The 26,609-nt window shown below is 43.7% G+C and overlaps 1 protein-coding gene across 1 annotated transcript; it reads left to right on the forward strand.

Moving 5' to 3' along the window:
- The first annotated feature begins 764 nt into the window (after nt 1-764).
- On the forward strand, nt 765-26,318 carry NSFL1C (NSFL1 cofactor). Its single transcript, XM_007523031.2, has 9 exons — nt 765-1,195; nt 4,116-4,213; nt 10,806-10,880; nt 14,837-15,002; nt 15,584-15,676; nt 18,460-18,569; nt 19,989-20,126; nt 22,636-22,800; nt 24,630-26,318. The coding sequence occupies exons 1-9, from the start codon at nt 1,091-1,093 to the stop codon at nt 24,790-24,792; spliced, it is 1,113 nt and encodes a 370-aa protein (XP_007523093.1). The 5' UTR covers nt 765-1,090; the 3' UTR covers nt 24,793-26,318.
- The last annotated feature ends 291 nt before the right edge of the window (nt 26,319-26,609 follow it).

A 26,609-nucleotide genomic window follows, 5' to 3' on the forward strand; every position in this document is an offset into this window, starting at 1 on the left:
CAAACTTAAAGCATCTATAAGCCCAGCATCAAACAAGCAATAATATATCGGTTTCAACCCCATACACCTGATGTGCCCAGTGTGTGTGCTCTTGATTCACAGTGTATTGGAAATAGTCATAGTGGCTGGTGAACACTGAAAATGTTGTGGCAAGACATGCACATGATCAGTCATACTAAGACAGGAAGGATGAGCAGGAGCTGGCAAAGGGAAAAGAGTGAGACACACACACCAGGCACGGTAACAAGAAGGAAGAGAGCAAGGAAACTATGTTCAAGAAGATTCCTTACGAGGGCCGGGTGGTGACGCACCTAGTTGAGCGCACATGCTACAGTGCTCCAGGACCCGGATTCGAGCCTCCGGTCCCCACCTGCAGGGGGAAAGCTTTGCGAGTGTCGAAGCAGGTCTGCAGGTATCTCTCTGTCTCTCTCCCTCTCTAGCTTCCCTCCTCCTCTCAAATTCTAGCTGTCTCTTTCCAATAAATAAATAAAGATAAAAAAATAAGAATAACAAAAGAAGATTCCTTTCAAGAGCTGCAGAAAGTGAGCTCCTTGTCTACCAGTGAGGGAGAGGGGACTGGTATATGACCAGACTCTGATGCAAAGACACTTTTCCAGACATTTTCTTTTATTTATTTATTTATTTTACCAGAGCACTACTCAGCTCTGGCTTATGGTGGTGCAGGGAATTGAACCGAGGACTCTGGAGCCTCAAGCATGCATAACCACTATGCTATCTACCCTGCCCTAGACACAAAATAATTAATCAAATGGGGGAGGGAGTCAATGAAGTAAGTATGAGTCTGACTTCTTTTAGGGATCCTCTCGTCCCACACGTAAGTGGAAGACCTGTCCCCGCTTCTCCAAACTCCCACCCCAGCAGATAGGTAGCGATCCTTGCTGCGGCCGCCAGAGGGCACTTGAGCGGCACAGTTTTCCGCACGGAGGTTTTTGCATGAGACACCGCTTAGGGCGGGGCATGCGGGCGGGCGCCAAGGTGCCGGGCCAGGCCAACTGGCCGGCGGAACGCGGCTGCGGGACTGGGGCTGTGCGGCGGCGACGGAGCGGTTTAGGGGCTGCACTGGACGAAGATGGCGGCGGAGCGACAGGACGCGATGAGGGAGTTCGTGACGGTGACGGGCGCCGAGGAGGACCGGGCCCGCTTCTTCCTTGAGTCGGCCGGCTGGGATTTGCAGGTAGTGCCGCCAGGCGAGCGGCGGCGGGCGGGTCGAGGGCCAGTGAGGCGCGGGGGACCCGGCGCGTTCAGCCTGATGGTGTCTGAAGCGCACAGTCATCGCGCCCGGCCGAGGCCCGATTCGGGCCTCAGGTTCTGGGGCGGCCGGCCGCGCGCCCCCAGCTTGGGCTGCCGTGTGGACGCGGCCGGCTGCGGGTCCCGCTCCGGCCGCCGCGGCTCGCAGAGTCGGCGCCGCTTGGGTCCCGGCCGCAGCCGCAGCCGCAGCCGCAGCCGCGCGGAGAGGCGCGGGGGGCGTGGCCGGCGGGAGCGGTCGGGAGCTCGGGGCTTCGGCTCGGGAGTCGCGCGCGGCCGGCCCAGCGGACCGCGGAGGAGGCCCGGCCCACGCCCCCTCCTGCGGCGGGGGAAGCAGCCGGGCGGCGGCGGGCCGCGGGGCTGCAGCCTCTTGGCGCTTTCTTGGTTGCTTACCTCGCCTCACATCTGCCCCCCTGAAGTGTCCTCATCATCCACCGGCGATGCGGCCGCGGCTCGTTCCGTCCACTGACATTGACGGAAATCAGACGGGGTGGGGGTGGGGTTGGGGGTGGGGAAGGGGGCGTCGTTCTGTGTTCACTGTGCATCCGCAGTTCCCAGGAAGCTGCCTGGAGCAGACGAGTCACTCCAGGGCGAGGGAGAGAGTGTGGCAGTTATGCAAAAAAATAAAATAAATTAAATTAATGCCAGAGGCTTCAAAACCCCAGGTTCAGTCCCGCCCCTCTTCTGCCTCCAGAACTGATAAACCAGAGCTGACCAGGGCTCCAGGCTCTGTCTCTCTCGTGAAAATAAGACAAACAGGGTGAAAGAGATAGCATGATGGTTAAGGCATAAAGACTCTCGCGCCTGAGGCTTTGCGGGGCTGGGTTCAATCCCTCCTGCCACCGTAAACCAGAATGCTACTAAGCAGTACTCTGATAAAAATATATGTGTATTATATGTATGTATATATATAACATATATGTGTATATATATACACATATATATACATACTATAATATAAAAAATAAGAATATGTCCCCAAAAAGTCACTCCGTTGTTAATTGTAGAAAGAATTTTGTAAATGTGTTTATCTAGTCTGCATTTTAGAAAGATGTGCATTTATTGTACTTACTGCTAACCTGGTTACTGTTTTGACTGCTTTGCTTAAATCGGCTAACCTTTTTTTAAAATATTTTTATTTATTTAATATTGAATAGAGGTAGAAATTGAGAAGGGAGGAGGAGATAGAGAACAGAAGAGACAGAGAGACACCTGCAGCCCTGCTTCACCACTCGTGAAGCTTTCCCCCTGCAGGTGGGGACCAGGAGCTTGAACCTGGGTCCTCTGTGTTCTGCAGCTGAGGTTTAGGGATGTTGACAACTTGCCCAGACCTCATTCTCAAGGGGAAGAGAGAGCATTTGAATCCCAATTCTTTCTGATTCCAAAGCCCCTGCATTCGGCTACCTTGTGCCAGGCTTTACATATGATCACTTAACCCTAGCAACATCAAAGGAGGCCAGTGGCATTGTGAGTAATTGGAAGCACAGAGTGTAAACTATAATATGCCAAGGTCACACCGCCAATAGTAAGGAAGGAGATTTGGTTTTGAACACCACCATCTGGATTTCTTTCCAGTGGTGAAAAAGCGTGAGGCATCATGCCTATACAGAGCCAAAGCATGAAGCCTCCATATGGAGCAGAAATAGAAAATCCAGCATTTTTCTGAAGCCCCCAGAAGCTCACAGTGTTAGATATGGCTGGCCATCAGACCTGTCATACCATGAAGCTCATGCATGTGACTGGATTTGCCGGGCAGTGTCAGCTCCTTCCTGTCTCACGATAGCACACTGCCTCCTAGCAGGCCTGTTAGGTCCTGTGAAGGCACCCTGCCTCTGGCAGGCAGGCAGGCAGGCTATAGTCCATGAAGACACATAACGCATAGCAGACTATGCCCTGTGAAACCTCACTTTCTCTTATAAGGACTAGTGAGCCATGGTTTTTTTCTCTCTGGAGGCCTCTGTGTTCTTTCTTTTTATGCAAAATCAATGATTTAGTAAATCCATTTAGTCTGAGACAAATATGCACAACCATAATCAGTCCAGCAACTCCCTTATCTCTTTATTTTTGGAATAGGCATGACTGCGTAAATGTTAATGAACCCTCCCTCATCCATCGTGCAGAATTGGCAGGATGGACATCACCTTTATACAGGTTAGGAAAACGGGCCTCAGAGAAAGTGACAAGTCACAGTCTGGACTTACCCCACAGTGCCTTACTCCTGGATAGAGCATCAAAGCTAAGTGTAGTCTCCCCAGTAGACTGCCTGGGATCAAACCTGACTCCACTCTTTAATGACTGTGTAACCTTGGACAATTTTCTTAACTTCTCAGTGTTTCTATACAGCTGTAAGATAAGGCAGTATTTGTCATATGAGTTCTTTAAGAATTAAATATAGAATTACTCTCAGATCAGTGTGACATGTAAAGAAATGTTGTTTATGGTCTCTTTCTCTCCCCCCCCCCCTTGGTATAATAAGTGAATAGTCTCAATTTTCTTGAATAAAGTTTAAAATTCCTGAAAAAAAAGTCTTTACACATACACTGCCTTCACTAGGTCACATGTCCTAATAAAATAAGAATTGTCTTCATACAAACCTATCTTTTTAGGGGTGGCAGGTGATAGCACACTTGGTTAAGGGCACACATTATAAACCAACCTTTTTGCCTTTAGTAGGTAATATCAAGACTAATAGTTGAAACTGGCTTTTCTGCTGTAGTTTTCTGTGACCCACAGATACAACCTCACCTATAAGAGATCATAGCTTTGTGATTTTGCTTCTTTGTACTCAAGAGGTAAATGTTAGATGAAAGCCCATTTAAGAATCCCAAGTTGTTGCCTCTCTGTTTCAGATTGCCCTAGCAAGCTTTTATGAGGATGGAGGGGATGATGACATTGTGACCATTTCACAGGCAACCCCCAGTTCAGTGTCCAGAGGCACAGCCCCCAGGTAAGGGTTAACTTTAATTATTGTTCCTTGGGTATAATTCCAGTGGTAATGAGGAGTCATTTTCTTACTTTCATGGGTTTTGTAGATAAAAAATACGAGGCCAAATTACTTTAGAAACTTTTAAATATTTTAGGATACCCATTATCAAGACCTGTTAAGGGGTCTTAGAGAAGGGTCCAGGAGGTAAGCACATACCTTATCCTGTGTGAAGACTGGGCTCAAACTGGCACGAGGGGAGCTCCATGGAGGGCAGAATGGTATAGTGTGTCTAACCCTTTCTGGCTGTTTCTCAAAAAAAAAAAAAAAAAACACCAAAATCCAAAGGCTAGAACACAGCTCACCAGGTGGGGTGCCAAGTTTTGAGCCCTAGTACACCTGGAAGTGCTGTAGCAACTGAGGAATCTTCTGTGCTTTGGTGTCTCCTCATCTGTCTCCCTTCCCATCCCTGCCCCCCCCCCCCCCACACACACACTCTCACATTCACCATGTATGAAAAAGTGACCTTGGGCAGTGAACTCATGTGTGTAGGACCCTCATTCCACTGAAAAGAGAAAATTGGGCCCAAGAACTTACTCAGTTATCATATATATGCAAGGGCCTGAGTTGATCCTCTGGTGCCTTTTCTTTTCTTTTTTTTTTTTGTCTTAAAAATAAACCCACATAAGCCACCCTTTCCCAAATCGATTATCCTCTTTTGTGTCCCCTGGCCCAGCCGCCCTGATTCCTACAACCCCACAGCAGACCACTCTAGTGATCTACAGAGTTGGACACTGATGGTTTTCTATGAGGCAAGGCCTCCTCTTAGAAATGTGTCTAAACTACAACTGTCTTCTATGCCTTAACAAGATTTGCTTCTACTCTCTGATATGTTTGCATCTGGAAAATTATTTGGGTTTAAATACAGATCTAGTGTTCCTTTCCAAGTGAGATGATAGATTGTATTTCTGTCTAAGGTCATCCGAACTTTACATTAACTTTCCTGTCTTGGAAAAAACACTCCCTTTAGATCTCACTGCTTTCCCTACCTCCCATTTCCAGAGGGGAAAGGTAATAGGCAAGTGATCTTTTAATTATTTATAGGTACTAACCTGCCAGGTGTCCAGTGGTGGCACATTTGAGTGTTCCTGCCTAGAAAATGGTTGTTAGGAGGGAGTCAGGCGGTAGCGCAGCGGGTTAAGCGCACGTGGCGCAAAGCGCAAGGACTGGCAGAAGGATCCCGGTTCAAGCCCCCGGCTCCCCACCTGCAGGGGAGTCCCTTCACAGGCGGTGAAGCTGGTCTGCAGGTGTCTTTCTCTCCCCCTCTCTGTCTTCCCCTCCTCTCGATTTCTCTCTGTCCTATCCAACAACAACAGCATCAGTAATAACTACAACAATAAAACAACAAGGACAACAAAAGGGAATAAATAAATAATTTTAAAAAATAATTAAAAAATTTTTAAAAAAAGAAAATGGTTGTTAGGATAAGAGATCGTGCAGCTGCTGGTAGAGACACTGCCATTCCTGTGGTATGAGTCCTTTCTTAGCCACCTCAGGTACTTGTTGAGACGTTGGCATGTCAGAAATAAAAAAAACTGAGGAAAACTTGAAATGGCTTCTGACCTCAATCACTGTTCATACCCCTTTTTATTTGTTAGTATTCCTAAGTCTTATTGAACCAGAGATTTCTTAGAGCTTGTGCTTAGACCTGACTGCCTAGGATCCAGCCCCAATTCTGCCATTTTAGGATTTTGTGATCTTGGGAAGGTAACAATGTCAGTAACTTCCTCACCTATTAAATGGAAATAATAGTGCCTATCATGTTGGGTAGTCAAATGATTTGATACAAGGTGCTTAGAGTATGGTGCATGTTGGCTCCATCTTTTTTTTTTTTTTGATAGAGACAGAGACTGAGAAGAGAGTCGGGTGGTGGCGCACCTGGTTGAGCACAGGTTTACGTCCCTGGTCCCCTCCTGCGAGGGGATAGCTTCACAAGTGGTGAAGCAGTGTTGCAAGTATCTCTCTGACTTAATCCTTCTCTATCACCCCCTTCCCTCTTGATTTCTAGCTGTCTTTATCCAATAAATAAAGATAATTTTTGAAAAAGAAAAAACAGTTAAAAAGAAAAGAAATTGAGGGGGGAAGGTGAAGATAGACTGACACCTGCAGCACTGCTTCACCACCTGTGAAGCTTTCTCCCTGCATGTAGGGACCTGGGGCCTGAACCTGAGTCCTTGAACATTATAACATGTGCGCTCCACTGGGTGAGACACAGTCTAGCCCCTTCCATTGTTGATATTTTACTATCTGTCTAACTCTACCAGAAATTCTCACCTGTGTTCTCTTTTTATATTTCAATAGCTTTGGGAGTAAGATGATCACTGCTTCACAGGTTGGGATGCTTAGTTTTAGAAAGATTGAGTAAATTGGATAATGTGTTGCCTTACCATGGACACAATCCAGGTTCAAGGAAGCTTCAGTACTGTTGATCTTTTTCATTCTTTTGTTACCTCTGTGTCTCTATATTTAAAAAAAAGAAGAAAGAAAGAAAGAAAAGCCGGGATGGAGAGACAGCATAATGGTTCTGCAAAGATTTATATGTTTAATGCTCCTAGGTCTCAGGTTCAGACCCCAGCACCACCATAAGCCAGAGCTGAGCAGTGCTCTGGTCTTTTCTGTGTCTATGTTTCTCACTGTCTAGCTAAAAATATTTGTGGTGTGTTTTTTTTTTGTTTGTTTTTTGGGTTTTTTGGGTTTTTTTTTTTGTCTCCAGGGTTATCTCTGAAGCTGAGTGTCAGCACTACAAATCCACTACTCCTGGGGGCCATTTTTTCCACTTTTACGGGATAGAACAGAGAGAAATTGAGAGAGGAGGGGGAGATAGACACCTGCAGACCTGCTCCACCACTTGTGAAGCGACCTCCTGCAGGTGCGGAGCCAGGAGCTCAAACTGGGATCCTTGTGCGGGTCCTTTTGCTTTGTACTATGTGTAATTAACCCTCTGCGCCACTGCCCAACCCCCATAAATATTTTTTAAATAGGGAGAAATAAAAAAGAAAGAAAAATTGAGTAACTCAGAGCTACTACTAGGACAAATTGAAGCCCGAGTGTCAAAATGAAAGTCTACCATATACTACTTCTCTGTCCAGCCTTTACCCCTGTACCTAGGATAAGGTCAAGCAACGGGTCACAGTTAGTTTCTTTATTTGTTCTTCTTTCATCCACAAAACTATAATTTCTTAAAATTTCAGGGTCTTCTGACTCTCTGAAATTATACTAATCAGGGTGATAATTGCAATCTCATGTGGCTATTTCAGTTACATTTAATTAAATCAGTTAATTAAAATTAAATGAAACCATTATTTATACTAACTACATTTCAAGTGATCTGTGAAGCACACATGATTCGTTTTCATATTAGACAGTGCAGATATGGCATTTCTGTCACCACAGATTTCAGAAAGGGTTTTTGTGCCACTTTAGGGTCTCAGGCTAATATAAGTACTAGAATTTTGATGCTGAAAAAAATGAAATACCTAAATCATTTTGCTTATTTGTGGAGACAAAGTATTCTGAAATTAATAACGATCCCAGGACAGCCAAGATGTGACTCTGGGAGCATTACTTCAGAGCAATGGCTCTCAAGCTCACATGTGCATGAGAATGGCTTGGAAAACTTTTTAAAGTAGATTCTTGAGCAATCCATACAGAGTATCTGATTCAGGAAATCTAAGATGGAACCAAGGTATATAGATTTCTCAGTCTCACAGATAATTCTCCTGGTTCATGGGCCTTACTCTTAAGTGTTGGGGGGGGGGGAGTAAGAAAGCATAATGGTTATGCAAAAAGACTCTCATGTCTGAAGCTCTGAAGTCCCAGGTTCAGTCTTCTGCACCACCATAAACCAGAGTGCTGGGGGGAGGGGTGGGCCTGGGCAGTGGTGCACCTGGTTAAGCACACACATTACCATGCATGGGGACCCAGGTTTGAGTCCCTGCTCCCCACCTACAGAGGGTATGGTTCATGAGTGGTGAAGCAGATCTGCAGATGTCTCTCGCTCTCTCTCTTTCCCTCTTTATTGCCCCCTCCCCTCTGGATTTCTGTCTGCCCTAGCTAATAAAAATAGAAGGGAGGTGGAGGAGGCTGCTGAGAGCAGTGGATTTGTAGTGCCAGCACTGAGCCCCAGCAATAACCCTGGTTGGAAAAAGAAAAAAAAAAGTTTAATGATTGATTAGTATTTATGAGGGAGAACACCAGAGTATTACTCTGGCACATGTGATGGCAAATTGAACTTAGAATGCCTTTTATCTTAAGAGTCCAACAGCTTACCTACTTAACAACTACCCAGGCCGCTATATAGGAGATTTGTGAGGTATCAGTAGTACTCTAAAGCATACAACACTCGTCTTCACAGAATATCTAAGAAGTTGATGTTATGATTATCTATATTTGCATGTGAGGTGGTGGCTTAACAATATGAGAGTTGTGTAGGAGAGACCCTGGGCTTAACCGCATAACAACTAACATGGGCAAAACCTAGTGGTCACTGTAGCGCAGCAGCTGACACTATAATGTTAAGAACGCTGGAGGGTAGATCCCTGCAGCAGAGACATACTTGACTGCACAAACAAACAAGATCTGCCATTCTTATGACTATGTTAGAGTGCTAATCTGGTCTTCCCCCCTCCTCAATAAATAATTGTTGGTTCAGTAGTAGAGTGTTTGCCTCCTGTGAGTAAGGCTCTAGATTCATCCTGGCCGCCACATAGAAGCACCTGGAGAATTCACAGAAGGTAGAGGATTGCTTTACATGCTTGTTTTCTCTCATTCTAAAAACAGATAAAGAAAAGTTGGACCAGCAAGGTGACTAAGTGGTATTTTACATGTCTGAGAGCCTGAGTATAGCTCTCCAGCATCACATAAGAAAAATAATAAAAGTATGTGGGGCTGGTTGGTGGTGTACCTGGTTGAGTACACGTGTTAACAATGCACAAGGACCCAGGTTCGAGCCCCCCAGTCCCCACCTGCAGGGGGGAAAGCTTTGCAAGCAGTGAAGCAGTGCTGCGGGTGTCTGTCTGTCTCTCTCCCTATCACCCCCTTCCCTCTTGATTTCTGCCTGTCTCTGTCCAGTAAATAAATAAAGATAATAATAAAGTTTAAAAACTAAAAGTATATAAATAGGGACACAAGCAATCAACAGGAGGAAGATATGAAGTCTTAGACAATGTCATTATCATACTCAGCATCCCAAGATGGTGCGCAGGCAGAGTTGAGATGGAGCCAACTATGTGGGCAGTAGAGTCTGTATCAGACGCCATCAGAATCCAGATGTAAGAACTTTGTGAGGCAGGGGAGAGTATCAGACTCATAACGAGAGTAAGTGGTTTGCTCAAGTGTGTGTGCACATATGTATTTGAAGGTGTTTAACGGGAAGAGAGAATTTTCCTCCTATAGATATTAAGCTTTATATCTGAGAAGACAAATGAGTGGAATTAGCCTCTTAAGGTACTAGTACATATTTCTTCACTTGGATTCTTTTGAACAATGTCATGTAAAGGTCAGTGAATGCCCAAAGTATTGCTTCTAGCTAACTCAAGGATGGTGGGGCTGTGGAGAGATGGGCTGCTTTCCTGTCAGGTCCTGCTGCTCCCATCTCTCCACAGCCCCACCATCCTTATCTACCAGTTCTTCAGCTCCCAGTCCAAATGTTGCATTTTCTAGGAAGCTTTTCTTAATGTGCCGCCATTCCCACCCCCTCTCTGAAAATGCAGCTCTGTGTTCACACGTTCCGTGTGCTAGCCTCTGTCATAGCCCTCATTTCACAATGTTTAATGGATTGTTTTCTAGCATGAGCCTATAAGTAACAGAAGGGTAACGTGTCTGATCATCTTTTGTGTGTATGTTTATTAAGATTGTTAGAGAACCAGACATCACTGTGGTGCATGTGCTATCAGGGATTGAATTTGGGACCTCAGGCTTGAGAGTCCAGTGATTTACCCATTGTGCCACCTCCTCACCCACTCTGATCATCTTTAGAGATGCTGAGCTTTCAATTAAGTGCCTGCAGACATACATTCCCTCAGTACTTAAAAAATAAGTGTTGAAAATTACCCCCCCACTATTAAGTTGGTTTTTCTTTGTAAATCTTTCTTTTTATAGTTTAATTATTTATTGGATAGAGACAAATCGAGAGGGACGAGGAAATAGAGAGGTAGAGAGACAGAAACATCTGCTGCACCACTTCATTGCTTGTGAAGCTTTCCCCAGGTAGGTGAGGGGTAGGGGCTTGAACCCAGATCCTTGCATATTGTATCATGTTTGCCACCCCTAGTCCCCCTCACTATGAAGTTTTTAAGTACTACAGACCCTATCCATTCCCTCCATGGAGAGGAGAGCATAAATAAAGTTCCTTTTACTATACAGAAGTGTTTTATAATTCTCAGTCCTATTTGACTTAAATAAATTTCCCACTGTCTCGCATATATACTTAGAGAGGTAACCCTTCTACATAGATTCTATTTCTGTTCTTGTGTCTTCAGTTCATTAGCCAGAAAGAGATGGGAGTTAAATTTATTTAACTCCATGAGATCATTTTGCTCCTTTTTTGTGTCTTCAGCGATAATAGGGTGACATCCTTCAGAGACCTCATTCATGACCAAGATGAGGATGAGGAAGAGGAGGAAGGCCAGAGGTGAGTGTCTGATGGGGGGGGGGGGGGACACCCAATACACAGGAGTGTCCATAATAATACATAACTCACAGTGATAATGTAAGTCACTAAAATTGTTTGAACAAGCTGCTGTCATTAACCATTACTGTGGGCAACTCTAGGTGGGTAATAGCCTAGAGGCAGCCTCACTTCCACTCTCAAAGAATTCCTATCTCCTGTTACTTTTTTTCTTTTGTTCTTAATCTAGGTTTATTGGGAGATATGTAATCAGGCATCAGTGTATTGGTTATTTTTCTTTGTTTTATATTGTATTTTACTTGATGCTCAGATAATTTTATTTTTTGTTGTTCTAATAGGATTAATACTTCTTTTTTAAATTGTTATTTTTAATTGTTTAAATTGTTATTTTTTAATTTTTTTTAAATTTTATTTAACTTGATAGGGCAGAGAGAAATTGAGAGGGAGAAGGGAGACAGAGGGGCCAGGCGGTGGCACATCTGGTTAAGCACATACATTACAGTGCATAAGGACACACGTTCAAGACTCTGGTCCCCACCTGCAGGGGGAAAGCTTCATGAGAGGTAAAGCAGGGTGCAGGTGTCTCTCTGTCTCTCTCCCTCTCTATCTCCCCATTCCTCTCTATTTCTGTATCCAATAATAAATACTTTTTTAATATTTATTCCCTTTTGTAGCCCTTATTGTTTCTTATTGTTGTAGTTATTATTGTTGTTGTTATTGATGTCGTCGTTGTTGGATAGGACAGAGAGAAATGGAGAGAGGAGGGGAAGACGGGGAATGAAAGAGAGACACCTGCAGATCTGCTTCACCGCTTGTGAAGCAGGTGGGGAACCGGGGGCTCGAACTGGGATCCTTACGCAGATCCTTGGGCTTTGTGCCACCTGCGCTTAACCCACTGCGCTACCACCCGACTCTCAAATAAATAGTTTTTTAAAAAGAGGAGAGAGACACCTATAGCACTGCTTCTCCATTCATGGAGCTCTCCCCCTGCAGGTAGGGACTGGGGGCTAAAACCCAGGTCCTTGAGCACTGTAATGTGTACACTTAACCAGGTGCGCCGCTGCCTGGTCCCAAAAAATTGTTAGTTTTAATGTGTATTTTGTGTTTACTGGATTATTGCTCAGCTCTGGTTTATGGTGGTGCTGGGGATTGAATGTAGGGCCTTTGGTGCCTCAGGTATGAAAGCCTGTTTGTTTTTTTTTTATGTATTTATTTATTTTCCCTTTTGTTGCCCTTGTTTTTCATTGTTGTTGTAGTTATTATTGTTATTGATGTCATCGTCGTTGTAGATAGAACAGAGAGAAATGGAGAGGGGAGAGGAAGAGGGGGGAGAGAAAGATAAACACCTGCAGACCTGCTTCGCCGCCTGTGAAGCGACTCCCCTGCAGGTGGGGAGCCAGGGGCTTGAACTGGGATCCTTAAGCCGGTCCTTGTGCTTTGCGCCACCTGCGCTTAACCCGCTGCACTACCGCCCGACTCCCAATGAAAGTCTTTTGGTATAACTATTAGAGTATCTTCTCAGCTCTTAATACTACTACTTAAACACTTCTCCAGGCCATTGAATTTGCTTATAAGCATTTTCAATAAATTACATCACATGGGCTGTCCAACATTTATATTTCTTTTATTTTTTCTTTGTAAATAACAGTACTGTGAATGCTTTTGTATATTAGTCTTTGACTATATTTTCTTGAAAAACAGTTTCTAGAAATGGAAATACCAGGTCACAGGCATGAATATATATATATTCTTTTTTTTTTTTCTTTTTCCTCCTCCAGCGTTATTGCTGGGCTCGGTGCCTGCACCATAAATCCACCGCTCCTGGAGGCCATTTTTCCCCCCTTTTGTTGCCCTTGTTGTAGCTTCGTTGTGGTTATTATTATTGCCCTTGTTGATGCAATTCATTGTTGGATAGGACAGAGAGAAATGGAGAGAGGAGGGGAAGACAGAGAAGGGGAGAGAAAGATAGACACCTGCAGACAAGCTTCACCGCCTGTGAAGCGACTCCCCTGCAGGTGGGGAGCCGGGGCTCGAACCGGGATCCTTACGCCGGTCCCTGCGCTTTGCGCCACATGCGCTTAACCCACTGCGCCACCGCCCGACCCCCATTCTTTTTTTTTTTAACCAGAGCACCGCTCAGCTCTGGTTTATAGTGGTGGTGGGGGGGGTTGAACCTGGGACTCTGGAGCCTCAGGCATGAGAGTCTCTTTGCATAAGCATTATGCTACTGCCCCTGCAGGCATGAATATTTTAACAAGTTTCTAGCTTTGTTTTTTTTTTTTTTTTTTTTTTCTTGACTTGTTTCCCATTTAGAGAAACAGATGGATAGACACAAAGAAAACCACTGCACCAAACTCCCTTCAGTGCTGTAGAGGCTGTCTCAAACCTAGGTCACACACTTGATAAAATAGCCCATTATCTAAGTGAGCTATTTTACCAGCCCCAGACTTCCAGTTCTTAAGCCAAAACTTTGAAATTCCTTAATATAGACCTTAAAGTCCACTGAACAACGATGAAGAAGAATGACTGGCTGTTGCCTCTTTTCATGGGTTTTGTTCTCCAAGGGATTTGCCTTGGTCTTTCAAACATTCCTAAGGAATGTCATATAATAACCATTATAAAAATGCAATTGCCTCATTATGTTCACTCTTTGGGAAGTGGACTGAGAAATTACATGTGTTCTAGGCTGTTTTCATCCATATAGTGACATTTATACTATCTTTTTTCGGTACACTCAAGATTCAGGAATCAATGCTAATTCTGGGGTTTTACACTTCTTGATTGAAAGACAATGACAGCAAGTATGTAAATGTCCAACACTTAAATGACCTTCTCTTTCCCCTTCCATTCTGTCACATTCTCTAGGCAACAACCTTGCTTTATTTCATATCCCAGTTACCTCCTTGTCCCCTCAGCACTTCAGACCTAAAATAACACTGGAACTGTTGTCTTTCCCAAGGCCTACAGCTTTGTCTCACATTTTCTAGGGAGTGTCAAGAAATGGAAGATTGAGGCTAATTTTTATAGAGTCACCATTCTCCACACTCAAGAATGCCACTCATTGACATATCTGGGGATAGGAGTGTTAAGGAGAAAGCACATCAGACAATAAATATGACTATTGGTTTTCAGACCCAGGTTAAAAAGTGCCAACTTAATCTTGTGCTTTGCCTGGTGTGTGGGCACTTTGGGGCTTGGATTTGAGCTTCTCTAATCGCCAATACCCTCTCCCTAGTGCCCCCAGTGTATGTTAGTGAGGTTTGGGTGAGCTCTTGGTACTATACACACCACCTCACATGTGTGCGTTACTCTGTGCTTGTTCTTTTGCATACATCTGCTGAATTGAACCTCACGGTCCTGACTTAAGGAGCAGGTAGGTAGGGCATGTGTCCTTCTCTCCCATTTCAAAGACTAGAAGTGAGATACAGGGCAATGCACTATCTTGCCCAGAGTCACTTAGAGGCAAGCCACACTGGAGCCTAGCAGCTTGTACTAACCACACCACTGCTACTATTAATCCCGAGCTGCTTGTAGTAGCTATTTCTCACCATGACCATAGTTGCTATCTCTTGGAGAGGTGCTGGCCAGCAGATAGATGATGCCCAGTTGGAACTCTCCAGAGTGACATGCTGTCTTGCATGCCTGGAATGCCCTTCCCTGATTTCATCTGATAAGTTCATCCTCATCTTTAAGACACAGCCCAGAAGACACCCTTCTAGGAAGCCTTGACTGTCCTCCCCAGCTCAGTCTTCCCAGAGCACCACTTACTGCCTTCTATTGCTGCTCATACTGCATTATGCCTGCCTCGCCTCCTTAAATGTGTCCCCATCTACAGTAAGTTCCTTACACATGGGCATTGTACCCTTCGCCTCTGTGCCCAGCACCTAACCCATAGCCTGGTGCACGCTCTTTCATGTTTTCTACGTGTGCTTGGTGTTAGATGTATATTTTCTACACAGGTTTTATGCCGGAGGCTCAGAGAGAAGTGGACAGCAGATTGTTGGCCCTCCCAGGAAGAGAAGTCCCAATGAGCTGGTGGATGATCTCTTTAAAGGTGCCAAGGAACACGGAGCCGTAGCTGTGGAGCGAGTGACCAAGAGCCCTGGAGAGACCAGTAAACCAAGAGTGAGCATGGAGGGGGAGAGGAGGCCTTCTTTACCTCAGTGGTGACTTAAATTGTTTTTGCTTTTGTTGTTTTTATTTGCTTCCATGGTCTTGTGTGCAGAACAGTACAGTTTCTCTCACTCATTAACATGAAATCAAGATTTAGGGCAAAGTTTTCAAGCCTGTGATCTAGATCAAATCCTGCAAATATGTATTGTTTAGACTATCCAAATTGACCTCCTCAGTGTCTTAATTAATAGAGTTAATAGCCATCTATTTTACATAAACTTTAGATTTCTATCAAGGAAATAAAACACTCTTCAGTGCTAACTACACCCAGATTCCCATATGGCTGTAATTAGAGCTTAGTAGCAACTATTCCCTATATCCAAGAAGCATTGCTCCTATCCTAACCACAACCAACAACCCCATGCTCACAGAATAATGAATTTATTCTGAGTTGTATTACTGTCTGACCCTGTAACTCTTGAGTTTGATACCCACAGAAAGTATACATAGTAATTAACAAGCTTGTGCTACATCGCTGCTTATGAATTACTATCCATTCACCACTTAAGCATCTTTGAACTTGTCTTTCTTAGCCGTTTGCAGGGGGTGGCTACCGCCTTGGGGCAGCACCAGAGGAAGAGTCTGCCTATGTGGCAGGAGAAAGGAGGCAGCATTCCAGCCAAGATGTGAGTAAACATTGGTCTTCCTTTGCAATGCTAGTTGACTGTTGTCATTTTTCGAAGGAGATTAATCACATAATAGGCATGAAATAACAACCTCTGAAAAGGAAGCCAGCAAAAGCAGTGCCCTTACTGTTGTCCTTGTACAAAAATGCTTCCTGGGGGCCCAGCGATAGTACAATGGGTTAAGCGCACATGGCGCAATGCGCAAGGACCGACGTAAGGATCCCATTAGAGCCCCCAGCTCCCTGCCTGCAGTGGGGTCACCTCACAAGCGGTGAAGCAGGTCTGCAGGCGTCTGTCTTTCTCTCCCCCTTTCTATCTTCCCCTCCTCTCTAGATTTCTCTGTGTCCTATCCAACAGCAACTACAGCAATAACAGCAATAATAATAACCACAACAACAATAAAGGTCAACAAAAGGGGAAATAATAGCCTCCAGGAGCAGTGGTTTTGTAGTGCAGGCACCAAGCCTCAGTGATAACCCTGGAGACCAAAAAAAAAGTGCTTCCTAGAGAAACAACTCTCATCTCGGAGTTGTAGATCGGGTTAAGAACAAGGGAGCACTGAAAAACAAGATCAGAAAAGAAAACAGAAGTAGAACCTGAAATGGAATTAGCGTATCGCACCAAAGTAAAAGACTCTGAGGTGGGTGGGTGGGGAGAATACAGGTCCAAGAAGGATTCAGAGGACCTAGTGGGGGTTGTATTGTTATATGGGAATCTGGGGCATGTTATGCATGTACAAACTATTGTACTTACTGTTGAATGTAAAACATTAATACCCCAATAATAAAAAAAAAAGAACAAGGGAGCAGGGCAGAGGGTAGATAGCATAATGGTTATGCAAACAGACTCTCATGCCTGAGGCTCCAAAGTCCCAGGTTCAATCCTCCGCACCACCATAAGCCAAAAAACAAGGGAGCAGGGAGTCGGGCGGTAGCGCAGCCAGTTAAACACACTTGTGAAGTGCAAGGACCGGCCTAAGAATCCCAGTTCTAGCCCCCGGCTCCCTACCTGCAGGGGAGTCACTTCACAGGCGGTGAAGCAGGTCTGCAGGTCTCTTATCTTTCTCTCCCCACTGTCTTCCCGTCCTCTCTCTATTTCTGTCTGTCCTATCCAACAACAGCAACAACAACAATACTAATAATAACCACAACAATGCTGGAACAACAAGGGCAACAAAAGGGGGAAAAATGGTCTCCAGGAGCAGTGGATTCGTGGTGCAGGCACCGAGCCCCAGCAATAACCCTGGGGGGGGGGGAGCAAAGGGAATAGTCAAATGGAGTTTTCTAAGCATGTCATAGCTCTCAGAGGGACTGTGTATCCAGTTACCTCTTGGCAGGACACAAATAAAGAACTTGGTCTTCAAACCATCAGAGGAGACCTGAAATACAACTTTTTAAAAAATTGCTCTTTACTGTTGTCTAATTCCATTTCCCTACCTTCTGCATAAGTACCCCCCCCAGTATAATCATACTATCTAGACAAGTTTGGGTGAGGCTCTTTCATTAATACCATGCTTTCAATATTTTTTATTAACATTTGTAACCATTAGTTCATAAATATATATAATATCTTTTTTTTAATTTATTTTCCCTTTTGTTGCCATTGTTGTTTTTCAATGTTGTCCTTGCCAGTCCTTGCGCTTTGTGCCACGTGTGCTTAACCCTCTACACTACCGCCCGATTCCCTTTTTTTTTTTTTTTTGGATGGAGAGAGATACCTACAGACCTCCTTTACCACTTGTGAAGTTTTCCTCCTGCAGATGGGGACCAAAGGTCCTTATGGACAGTAATATGTGCGCTTAACCATGTGCACCACCACCTGGCCCCTCCTATGTTTTCTTTTCTTTTTTTTTAGGCATTGTGGGTCGTATTCCAAAATTAAATCAAGCAAGAAAAAGATTAAGAATCCTAACAACCTTGGGGCTGGTGGTGGCACACCTGGCTAAGCGCACACATTAGGGTGCGCAGGGACCTAGATTCAAGCCCCCAGTCCCCATCTGCAGGGGGAAAGCTTCACGAGTCATGAAGCAGGGCTGCAGGTCTCTCTCTGTCTCTCTCCCTTTCAGTTCCTCACCGTTTCTATGCAATGTATAAATAAATAAAAATATTTTTTAGAAAGAGAGTCCTAACAACCTGAGGCATCAGCTACTAGTTTATTGGTGTTTAGTTTTCTAGAACCTCTTCTGTGAATGTATCTAGGGAGTTATAAAAATTGAGGCTATACTTTTACTCACTACAAAATGATCTGTGATTAAATTTGCTTAGGTAGTTTGGCAAAACATGAGCTGTATAACAAGTATACTAGCACTCCGCAAATAAAGGAGACTATAGCTCTCACCAAGTCACTTGCTCAGTGCCACTTTACTAGCAAAGACAAGATGCAGGGCTGGGTCTGCTTAATTCAAAAGCTCTGTTCTCAACCTGTGGCATGTTGCCTTACTTTAAATTAACATTGTAGTATATAAATTGGTTATTTGTATGTAAAAATATATGTTTGTCTTTTAGTAACAAGACAGCAAAATAGTGAAAATCTGCTAATTTGCAGATTCACATTAGTATACCTAACAGTTCTTTTTTTTTTTTTTTAAATATTTATTTATTAATGAGACGGATAGGAGGAGAGAGAGAAAGAAGCAGATTATCACTCTGATACATGTGCTGCCGGGGATTGAACTCAGGACGTCATGCTTGAGAGTCCAACGCCTTATCCACTGTGCCACCTCCCGGACCACATACTTAACAGTTCTTGACAATGTTTGGATTCTTTACCTTATATTGTCATAGGTTCATGTCGTGTTGAAACTTTGGAAGACTGGATTCAGCTTGGACAGTGGTGAACTTAGAAGCTACCAAGACCCAGCCAATGCCCAGTTTCTGGAATCGATCCGCAGAGGGTGAGCAATAAAGCCTTCAGGGTTCCATATCAGTGAGTGAGATGACAGATGAGAAAGAAGAGACTGATCCAATTGTTTATTAAAAAGTAAACTTTTTTATTACTATTTATTTTGGACAGAAACAGAGAGAACTTGAGAGGGAGGGAAGGGAAAGGCATGGGGGGGTGCTTGCAGTACTGTTTCAGTACTGAAGCACTCCCTCTGCAGGTGGGGACAGGGACAGAGGCTTGAACCCAGTCCTTATGCAAAGTAATATGTGTGCTCAACCAGGTGTACCACCTCCCAGCCTTCAAGAAGTTGTTGTTTTTTTTTTTAAATAAACTTTGTAGTCTTTTTTTTTCTTTTAATTTTCTCTTTTGTTGCCCTTATTTTTTATTATTGTTATAGTTATTGTTGTTATTGATGTCATCCTTGTTAGATAGGGCAAAGAGAAATGGAAAGAGGAGGGGAAAACGGGGAGAGAAAGACAGACACCTGCAGATCTGCTTCACTACCTGTGAAGCTGCTCCCCTGCAGGTGGGGGGTCAGGGGCTAGAACTGGGATCCTTATGCCGGTCCTTGAGCTTTGTATCACGTGTGCTTAACCCACTGCGCTACCACCCGACTCCCAAGAAGTTTTTTTTTTTTTTTTATTATTATTATTTGAATAGAGACAGAGAAATTGTTAGGGGAGGGGGAAATAGTGCAGAGAGAGACAGAGAGACACCTGCAGACCTGCTTCACCACTCATGAAGCTTTCCCCCTGCAGGTGGGGGCCAGGGGCTTGAACCCAGATCCTTGTGCGTTATAGAAGTAAATATTTTTAAAACAAATTGGCTCAAGTTGAGATAGAAATTCACAGATATGGGCCAGGCGGTGGCATACCTGGTTAAGTGCACATAGTATGAAGTGCAAGGATCCGGATTCAATTCCCCAGCTCCCCACCTACATGGGAGAAGCTTCAGGAAAGGTGAAGCAGGCCTGCAGGTGTCAGTCTTTCTCCCTTCCTCTCTATTTCCCCCTCCTCTCTCGGTTTCTCTCTGTCCTATCCAATAAAATGGAACAAATGGCCCCAGGAGCAGTGGATTTGTAGTGCTGGCTCTGAGCCCCAGCAGTAACCTTGTAGGCAAAAAAATAAATGAAAATAAAAAGAATTGAAGGAAAGAAAGAAATTCACAGATCTACTTTAGAAACCTTGTGGTTCTGTTTTACTCTTGGTCCTAGAGCAGAACAAAGTCACCAGATTAGATTTGGGTCTCTTGATATGGCTTTGAGGAGGGAAGGGGGAAGTAGGAGGGAGACGGGTGGCCACTAGAGTTGCCAGCCCCTGTAAAGACCTAGCAGTTTTCACAATTGACACTAAGAAACTTCTTCTGCACTTATAGCCACTACTGTCACTCCCATCCTGCTTTGTGTATATCATTATTGCCTTTTCCACAGGGAGGTACCAGCAGAGCTGAGGAGGTTAGCTCATGGTGGGCAGGTGAACTTGGACATGGAGGACCATCGGGATGAAGATTTTGTGAAGCCCAAGGGAGCCTTCAAAGCCTTTACTGGCGAGGGTCAGAAACTGGGGAGGTAAGAAGACCTTGTGGGAATGGCACTATGTCAGTCACTGCTGGTAATTCATTTTTTATAACTTTACTATTGATACATTTTTTTAATGGCAAGAAGGATGTAGACTTGAGCATTTATAGCCCTGAGTTAAAAGTTAGGTTTCTTCACTTATAACTTAACAGTTATCTTTAGAGTGTATAGCCCAGTCTGCTCCACTGTAAAATGGAGCTCATAAAAGTGCTTATCCTTCCAATTATTGTGAAGCAGACAGCACTGCCTCACAGTGAGCAGTCAGATGAAGCAGGAAATGGTAACTCATGATTCAGAAGTGTAGGGTGTTCAGGACAGTGATTTCTTCCCTCATCACTTAGAGCTGAGGCACACATTTTCAGGTTTAAATATGACAACAGAGAAAATAAAGAATCCTACTCTCCCTTCCAGTCAACCTTGCAGCAGCATTGTTCAGGATCCAAGGAAGCTCACAGGCTTTGGTGATCTGTATAGACTGCAGCTCCACCATTATAGCAGCTCTTAGCTCTATTTTTTTTTTTTACCCTGACACTCATTTTATCATTTTCTTTGAGTTTTTCTGCCTATGTTTTCTGTCACAGCTTTAATCTTGCATTCAAATCCCTGGTCGGATCTGATTGATTTATTAGTCGTGTGTGTGTGTGTGTGTGTGTGTGTGTGTGTGTGTGTGTGTGTGTGTGTGTGTGTGTGTGTAATAATAGGTTACAAGATTGTAAGTTTATGGTGTATAATTCCACACCACACCCACCACCAAAGTTCTGTATCCTTACCCTCCCTCCTCCCAAAGATAACCACTATAGTTATCACAAATCGTAGAAAAGTTTGCATACTTCTGTTCCCCCCACCAAGTTCATGTGTATCTAATCTCTAGATGTCTCATATCTGGTAGTTGTCTTTCATTTCTTTACTTATTTTTCTCAGTATCATCATCTCCAATTCCACCCATTTTGTCCCAAAGGACATCTCATCTTTTTGATGGCAGAGTAGTATTCCATGGAATATATGCCCCGTAACTTCTTTAGGCAGCCATCTGTTGATAGGCATTTAGGCTGCTTCCACTCTGGCAGTTGTAAATATTGCACCTTTGAACATAGGGGGGTGGATGTGTCCCTTTGAATTAGTTTTAGTATCCTTTGGATAAATGCCTGAGAGTGGTATCACTGGATCATAAAGTACTTCCATTTTCATTTATTTAAGGACATTCTATCCAGTCTTCCAGTGGGGTTGCACTAGTTTTCATAACCACCAGCAGTTTAACAAAGTTCCTTTTTCTCCACAACCTTGCTGACACCTATCATTTCTTGATTTGTTTATGGCAATCACTGTTTCTTCTGATAGTCAAAGTTCTCCCACATGGCATTCAAGCCTCCAGTCCCACCTGCAGGGGGAAATTTTCATAAGCAGTGGAGCAGTGTTCAGGTCTCGGTCTGTCTCTCTCTCTCTCTCTCTCTCCCCCTCTCCCCCTCTCCCCCTCTCCCTCTCTCCCTCTCTCTCCCCCTCTTCCCCTCTCCCTCTCTCCCTCTCTCCCTCTCTCCATCTCCCTCTATCCAAAAAATAAAAGACCACCAGGAAGGATGGATCCATGCAGGCACTGAGCCCCAATATTAACTCTAGTGGCAAAAAATGAAATGTGTGAATGAATTAAGTTGTTCTCCATTCAGAAATTCAAAAAAATTATTTTAAGTTACATTAAACATTTTTCCTGATTTGTTTTTTTCATTTGTTCCCAGAGAATCTAATCTGACAGTTTGAATAAGACTACGTTTATTCAGTTTTGAATAGCAAATATCAAGCATGCACTTGGAGATGGAAGCTCACTTCTAAGGATGAGCACTGGCTGTTTTCCATGCTTTCTGTAGTTGTCTCTTTATGTTTACTTTTAAAGGATATAGAATCTCAAGACTCAAGAATTACAGCAAAAAAGCACCTTAGTTTCCAACATATTCCCACTATAAAGGAAGTGAGCATTTGAGTGATTCAGACTCAATCTGAATGAGACTCAGTTTCCCTATGGCACATTATATGGTATTTCAGGGAGATGTAAAGAAATTCTTCTTATATAGATAGCTGTCAGATCCTTGTCCCATTGTGAAGGACCCTCTCTGCTTACAGGTGACTCAGCCATTCCTTAAAGGTAATGGTAGGCTGGCTGCCTTCTTTCTTTTTAAAATTTTTATTATATTTATTTATTGGATGGAGACAGCCAGATATCTATCTCATACAGTAATGGGGGTTGAGCCTGCGCCCTACCATGGCAAGGTATGTACCCTCTCTGCCGAGCTATCTCTGGGCCTTATCAAGATCCTTAATACACTGTAAGGCTGCTGACATTAATATGTATAGTTTCTGAAACCTTCCTTTTGAGGGGAAGATAAGTCAAGGAACTAAAGTTTCAGAGACAACACTTTCAATTTGATTTGCTAAAAATACTCTTTTAAGGTAGTAATGACCAGAGGAAATTAATTTCTGTTCTAATCCTGATTCCATACTCTCTCCTCAGTACTGCTCCACAGGTGTTCAGTACCAGCTCTCCCGCCCAACAGGCAGAAAATGAAGCCAAAGCTAGCTCTTCCATCTCTATCGATGAGTCACAGCCTACTACAAACATCCAAATACGGCTTGCTGATGGTGGAAGGCTGGTGCAAAAATTTAACCACAGTCACAGGTACCTTATACTGTCTGGCTTAACTTACTTGAAGAGGGACCCAGAGACACCTATGACGAATAGGAAGCGGGAGATTGTTATTCTTAAGAAATGCTAACTGGTACTCTTATCTTCCCCTCAAAAGACACAATGGAATTGGAAAAATGTATACGTCTGAAGTCCTCATTGGTAAAATTAGGAATTCAATTAGAGAATTGGATTCTTCGGGGCTATTTTAAGACACTGAACTTTTTTTTTTTTTTTCTCACTGCTCTGAGCTGACTTTTTCAGATAGAGAGAGACATAACACAACACCAAAGAAAGCTTCTCCCAGTTTCACAGGGACTGGGGGCTCAAAACTGGGTCATGGCACATGTCAGCACTGGTGCTTTCCCAGGTGAGCTATCTTACTGTTCCCCACCAAACTCTTCGTTCAAAGAAAAATTTTGTCCTAAAGCCCAAGTACAGAATAGATAAAATTAGAACTGCTGTAGTTGATAGAGTACTAGAATCCATCCATCTTTCTAACCCACAGGGCCTCTGAAAACCACGAAGCTATTTGAGGTCTCTTGTTTTGACATCCTCTTTGAGAATTCTAGAATCCTGCTCATTTATCTCAGATAGTCTGGACTGGACCAAAACAGCTCTATAGTCCTCATTTTAAAGATGGGAAAACCAAGGCACAGAGCAATAAAAATTAATTGGGAGAACATTATCACCAGTAATGATTGGTCAATCTTTTCTCTAGATCAGCAGTGTCTAAATTCATCAATGATAGGTCAAGTAAACCATGATCTACATGTGGGTCCAATGAATGGCCTGACAGTCCTTGGTAGGGTTCACATGTGAAATGAACTTGTGACACAAATCCCAGGATATGGAGGCTTTGTTCAAATGTTTCTCATTAGTTAAGTATACTTCAGGCGCTTGGTATTTAAAGGAATTAACCCATAACACTCATCTGAGTTACTCTTGCCTTTGCTTTATTTCACCCATTAAGTCTAACATTTCGGCATGGTTGCTACTCTCCTACCCCTGTTGGTGGGCAACCCCTCTTAATTACTTACTATAAATAGCTTAATGAACAGTCTACAGAAAGTCTTAGGATGCATCTAGGACAGTTAGGCCTTTCGATGTGCCAACTATACATTGCATGAAATGTAAGGCATAAGAGTGGAAAGATACCTTTTTTCATGCACTGTAGCTAGTTCCAGATTATACATTCTCATAATTAATTACTAGCATAGTGTCTAGAAAAGTAGTTCCTGCACTTAAAATTTACTAACCTACATTAGTTTTTCTCATTAAGTGCTTTTTATAATGTACAAAAAAAGACATATACTTTCTATCTTGTGGAAGGTATGGTCTGCAAGAAGAAACAGACAGTCAAATCATCCTGGTGTTGTTTGGCTTCAAGCTTGTTTGGGGAATAGAAACAAGTTTGAGGAAAGCTTCCTGAGGAGGTAGCATTGGACCTGAAGCTTGAAGTTTGATTAAGTTTACAGGAAAAGCATCAGGCAAAGAAGCTTCTATAAAGAGGAATGCAAATGTGTACAGGGAACACAGCATAGTGAAGAACTCAAATGTGGGAGAGAACAGTGGAAGGAGGGTGGATTTACGATTAGACCTTGGGATGACAGTAAGCATATTGGTGTTTATCATAAGGAAAATGGGAGCAACTCAGGTTTTTAGGCAAGTAAAGTGCCATGATCCGGTAAGCTTCCAAAATGAAAGAGGGTGGGGTAGGAAGGGCACATGTTGCAGTCTTCTGCAGGCTGGGGGCAGGGGTTTGGTTGACAGCATAAAAGGACACTGCTTACCTACCTCCATACTCACTCCCACTCCACCAGGATCAGCGATATCCGACTCTTCATTGTGGATGCCCGGCCAGCCATGGCTGCCACCAGCTTTGTCCTCATGACCACCTTCCCAAACAAAGAGCTGGCTGATGAGAACCAGACCCTGAAGGAAGCCAATCTTCTCAACGCCGTCATTGTGCAGCGGTTAACATAACCTCCCAGCCCCAGTGGGCATCTCACCTCTCTCCTATGTCTCCCACAGCCAGCAGCCCTATGGGGACTGCCCCTCCCACCCTTTCCCACATACCCAGCAGTCCAGTGCCACGTCCTCTCCGTAGCTCTGGGTTCTTAGATCTTGGTTGGACATTTGTTTTATCTTTAGTTGCGTTTCCTGGGTTTTTGTGATGATCAATGGACTTTAAAGAAAATAAAATTAAAAAAAAAAACCAACCAAAAAAATTGAAGGAGTATCACCAGCATGTTATATGGAACCTCTCCCATTGAAACAGATTCATTTGTATAAAATATTTCTCTCTGGGCATCTGGAAAGGAACCTTCCTTCCATGCTTTCTTCACAAAAATTGCTTCTGGCATACAATACTGTCCACATGTGTGTCTACCCACCACCACCAAGATGACTACTGGAGAATTTCTTCCTTTATAATAGAGGGAGTAGGGAGACTTACAAAAAGAGGGGCTTTGTGGCTGCTAACTCCCACAAGAACAAATCTTGCTCAGATAAAACCAAGTAGCGATTCCCTCAAGTATGGCGTCAGATCTAGATGCAGGCACCATTTAAGGCAAAATAAGCAAAACTCTTTTTGCTCCTTTCACTGAACCCCTGGGAAATTCAAGCTTCCTGGTCCTTGGCCAATTGAGGTTCTAAATAACCATACTTGCTTGCCCCAGCCCTGTCCTTATTTATTCTATATGTAGAAGGCTGAGTATTCTAAGGTGGTAGGGATTTTTATTTTTCCAGTTTGGAAACAACTTGTGCCAACCCAAGTGCATTTCAGAGTCAAGATACGATGAACTAAAAGAGGAGGGAAATCAAAATGTCACTGAACTGATCACTAATGATAGGTGGCTATTCAAATACTGAAGAAGAGGGAGACCCCTTATGCCCCAAGTACCTTCTACTGTGTTAGCTTTTGCAGATTTCTGCTAAGTAAATTTTGAGGGTGAGTCTAATGTCATTGCATGGCTTTGGTGTGCAGATTCCACTTCAGTTTTCTGTGCCCCGCTGAGTTCTGATTCATGAGACAAAAGCAGTAATCCCAGTCTGGTGAAGTTCCTTCTTCCCAACAGATGTACTCTGTGCAAGTTTGAGAGAGGAGGCTTACTGTGGTCTTCGATATTAGCCTTTCACCTCTCTGTTAAATGAACCACAGACGTAGAACCAACACTAACTTAGAATCTCCTGATTTTGAATCATAATGTGTCTCAATACATTTTCCAAGTAGTCGTCACCTGTCACTTTCTTTCCTGATTGCACCTAAGTCGAGAACCAACATCACTCCCCAAAGGTGAGGAAGGGCTTGAAGTGTCCATCCAGACATATCCTGAGAAAGGGACTTGGCTTGGTGCTTCCGATGTCAAACTAGCAGGATTCTGGTGGCTCTGCAGTATCTGCCACGATGTTTCCTCCAGCGGGTGGAAGTAACTATGGAAACTGAAAATGGGTCTGGAAAAACCACAAATTATTGTCAGCTTGACTATTAAAAACCAGAATGAGGACAATGGAGTTTTGTACTTTCTAATGGCTTGCTTTGGAAGGAGTTGTATAATAACTTCAGCCATCACAAGTACTTAATGTCCCGTATCAACCTGTTTTACAGTGCAAAACCTGATGCCTGAGAGGCACAGATCTGCTTCCAAGGCCTATGCACTTGACCTCTGAGCCTGTGTAGTACACCCCACCTCCCAACTCCCTTCCACCTTTTTTTGGGTTTCTACTTGTGCTAATTATTACATGCCAGAAGAGATCACAAATAATTTACAACATATCATCTAGAATAGTTGACAAAAGCC

Source organism: Erinaceus europaeus, chromosome 1 (genome assembly GCF_950295315.1).
Source record: "Erinaceus europaeus chromosome 1, mEriEur2.1, whole genome shotgun sequence".
Lineage (NCBI taxonomy): Eukaryota > Metazoa > Chordata > Mammalia > Eulipotyphla > Erinaceidae > Erinaceus > Erinaceus europaeus.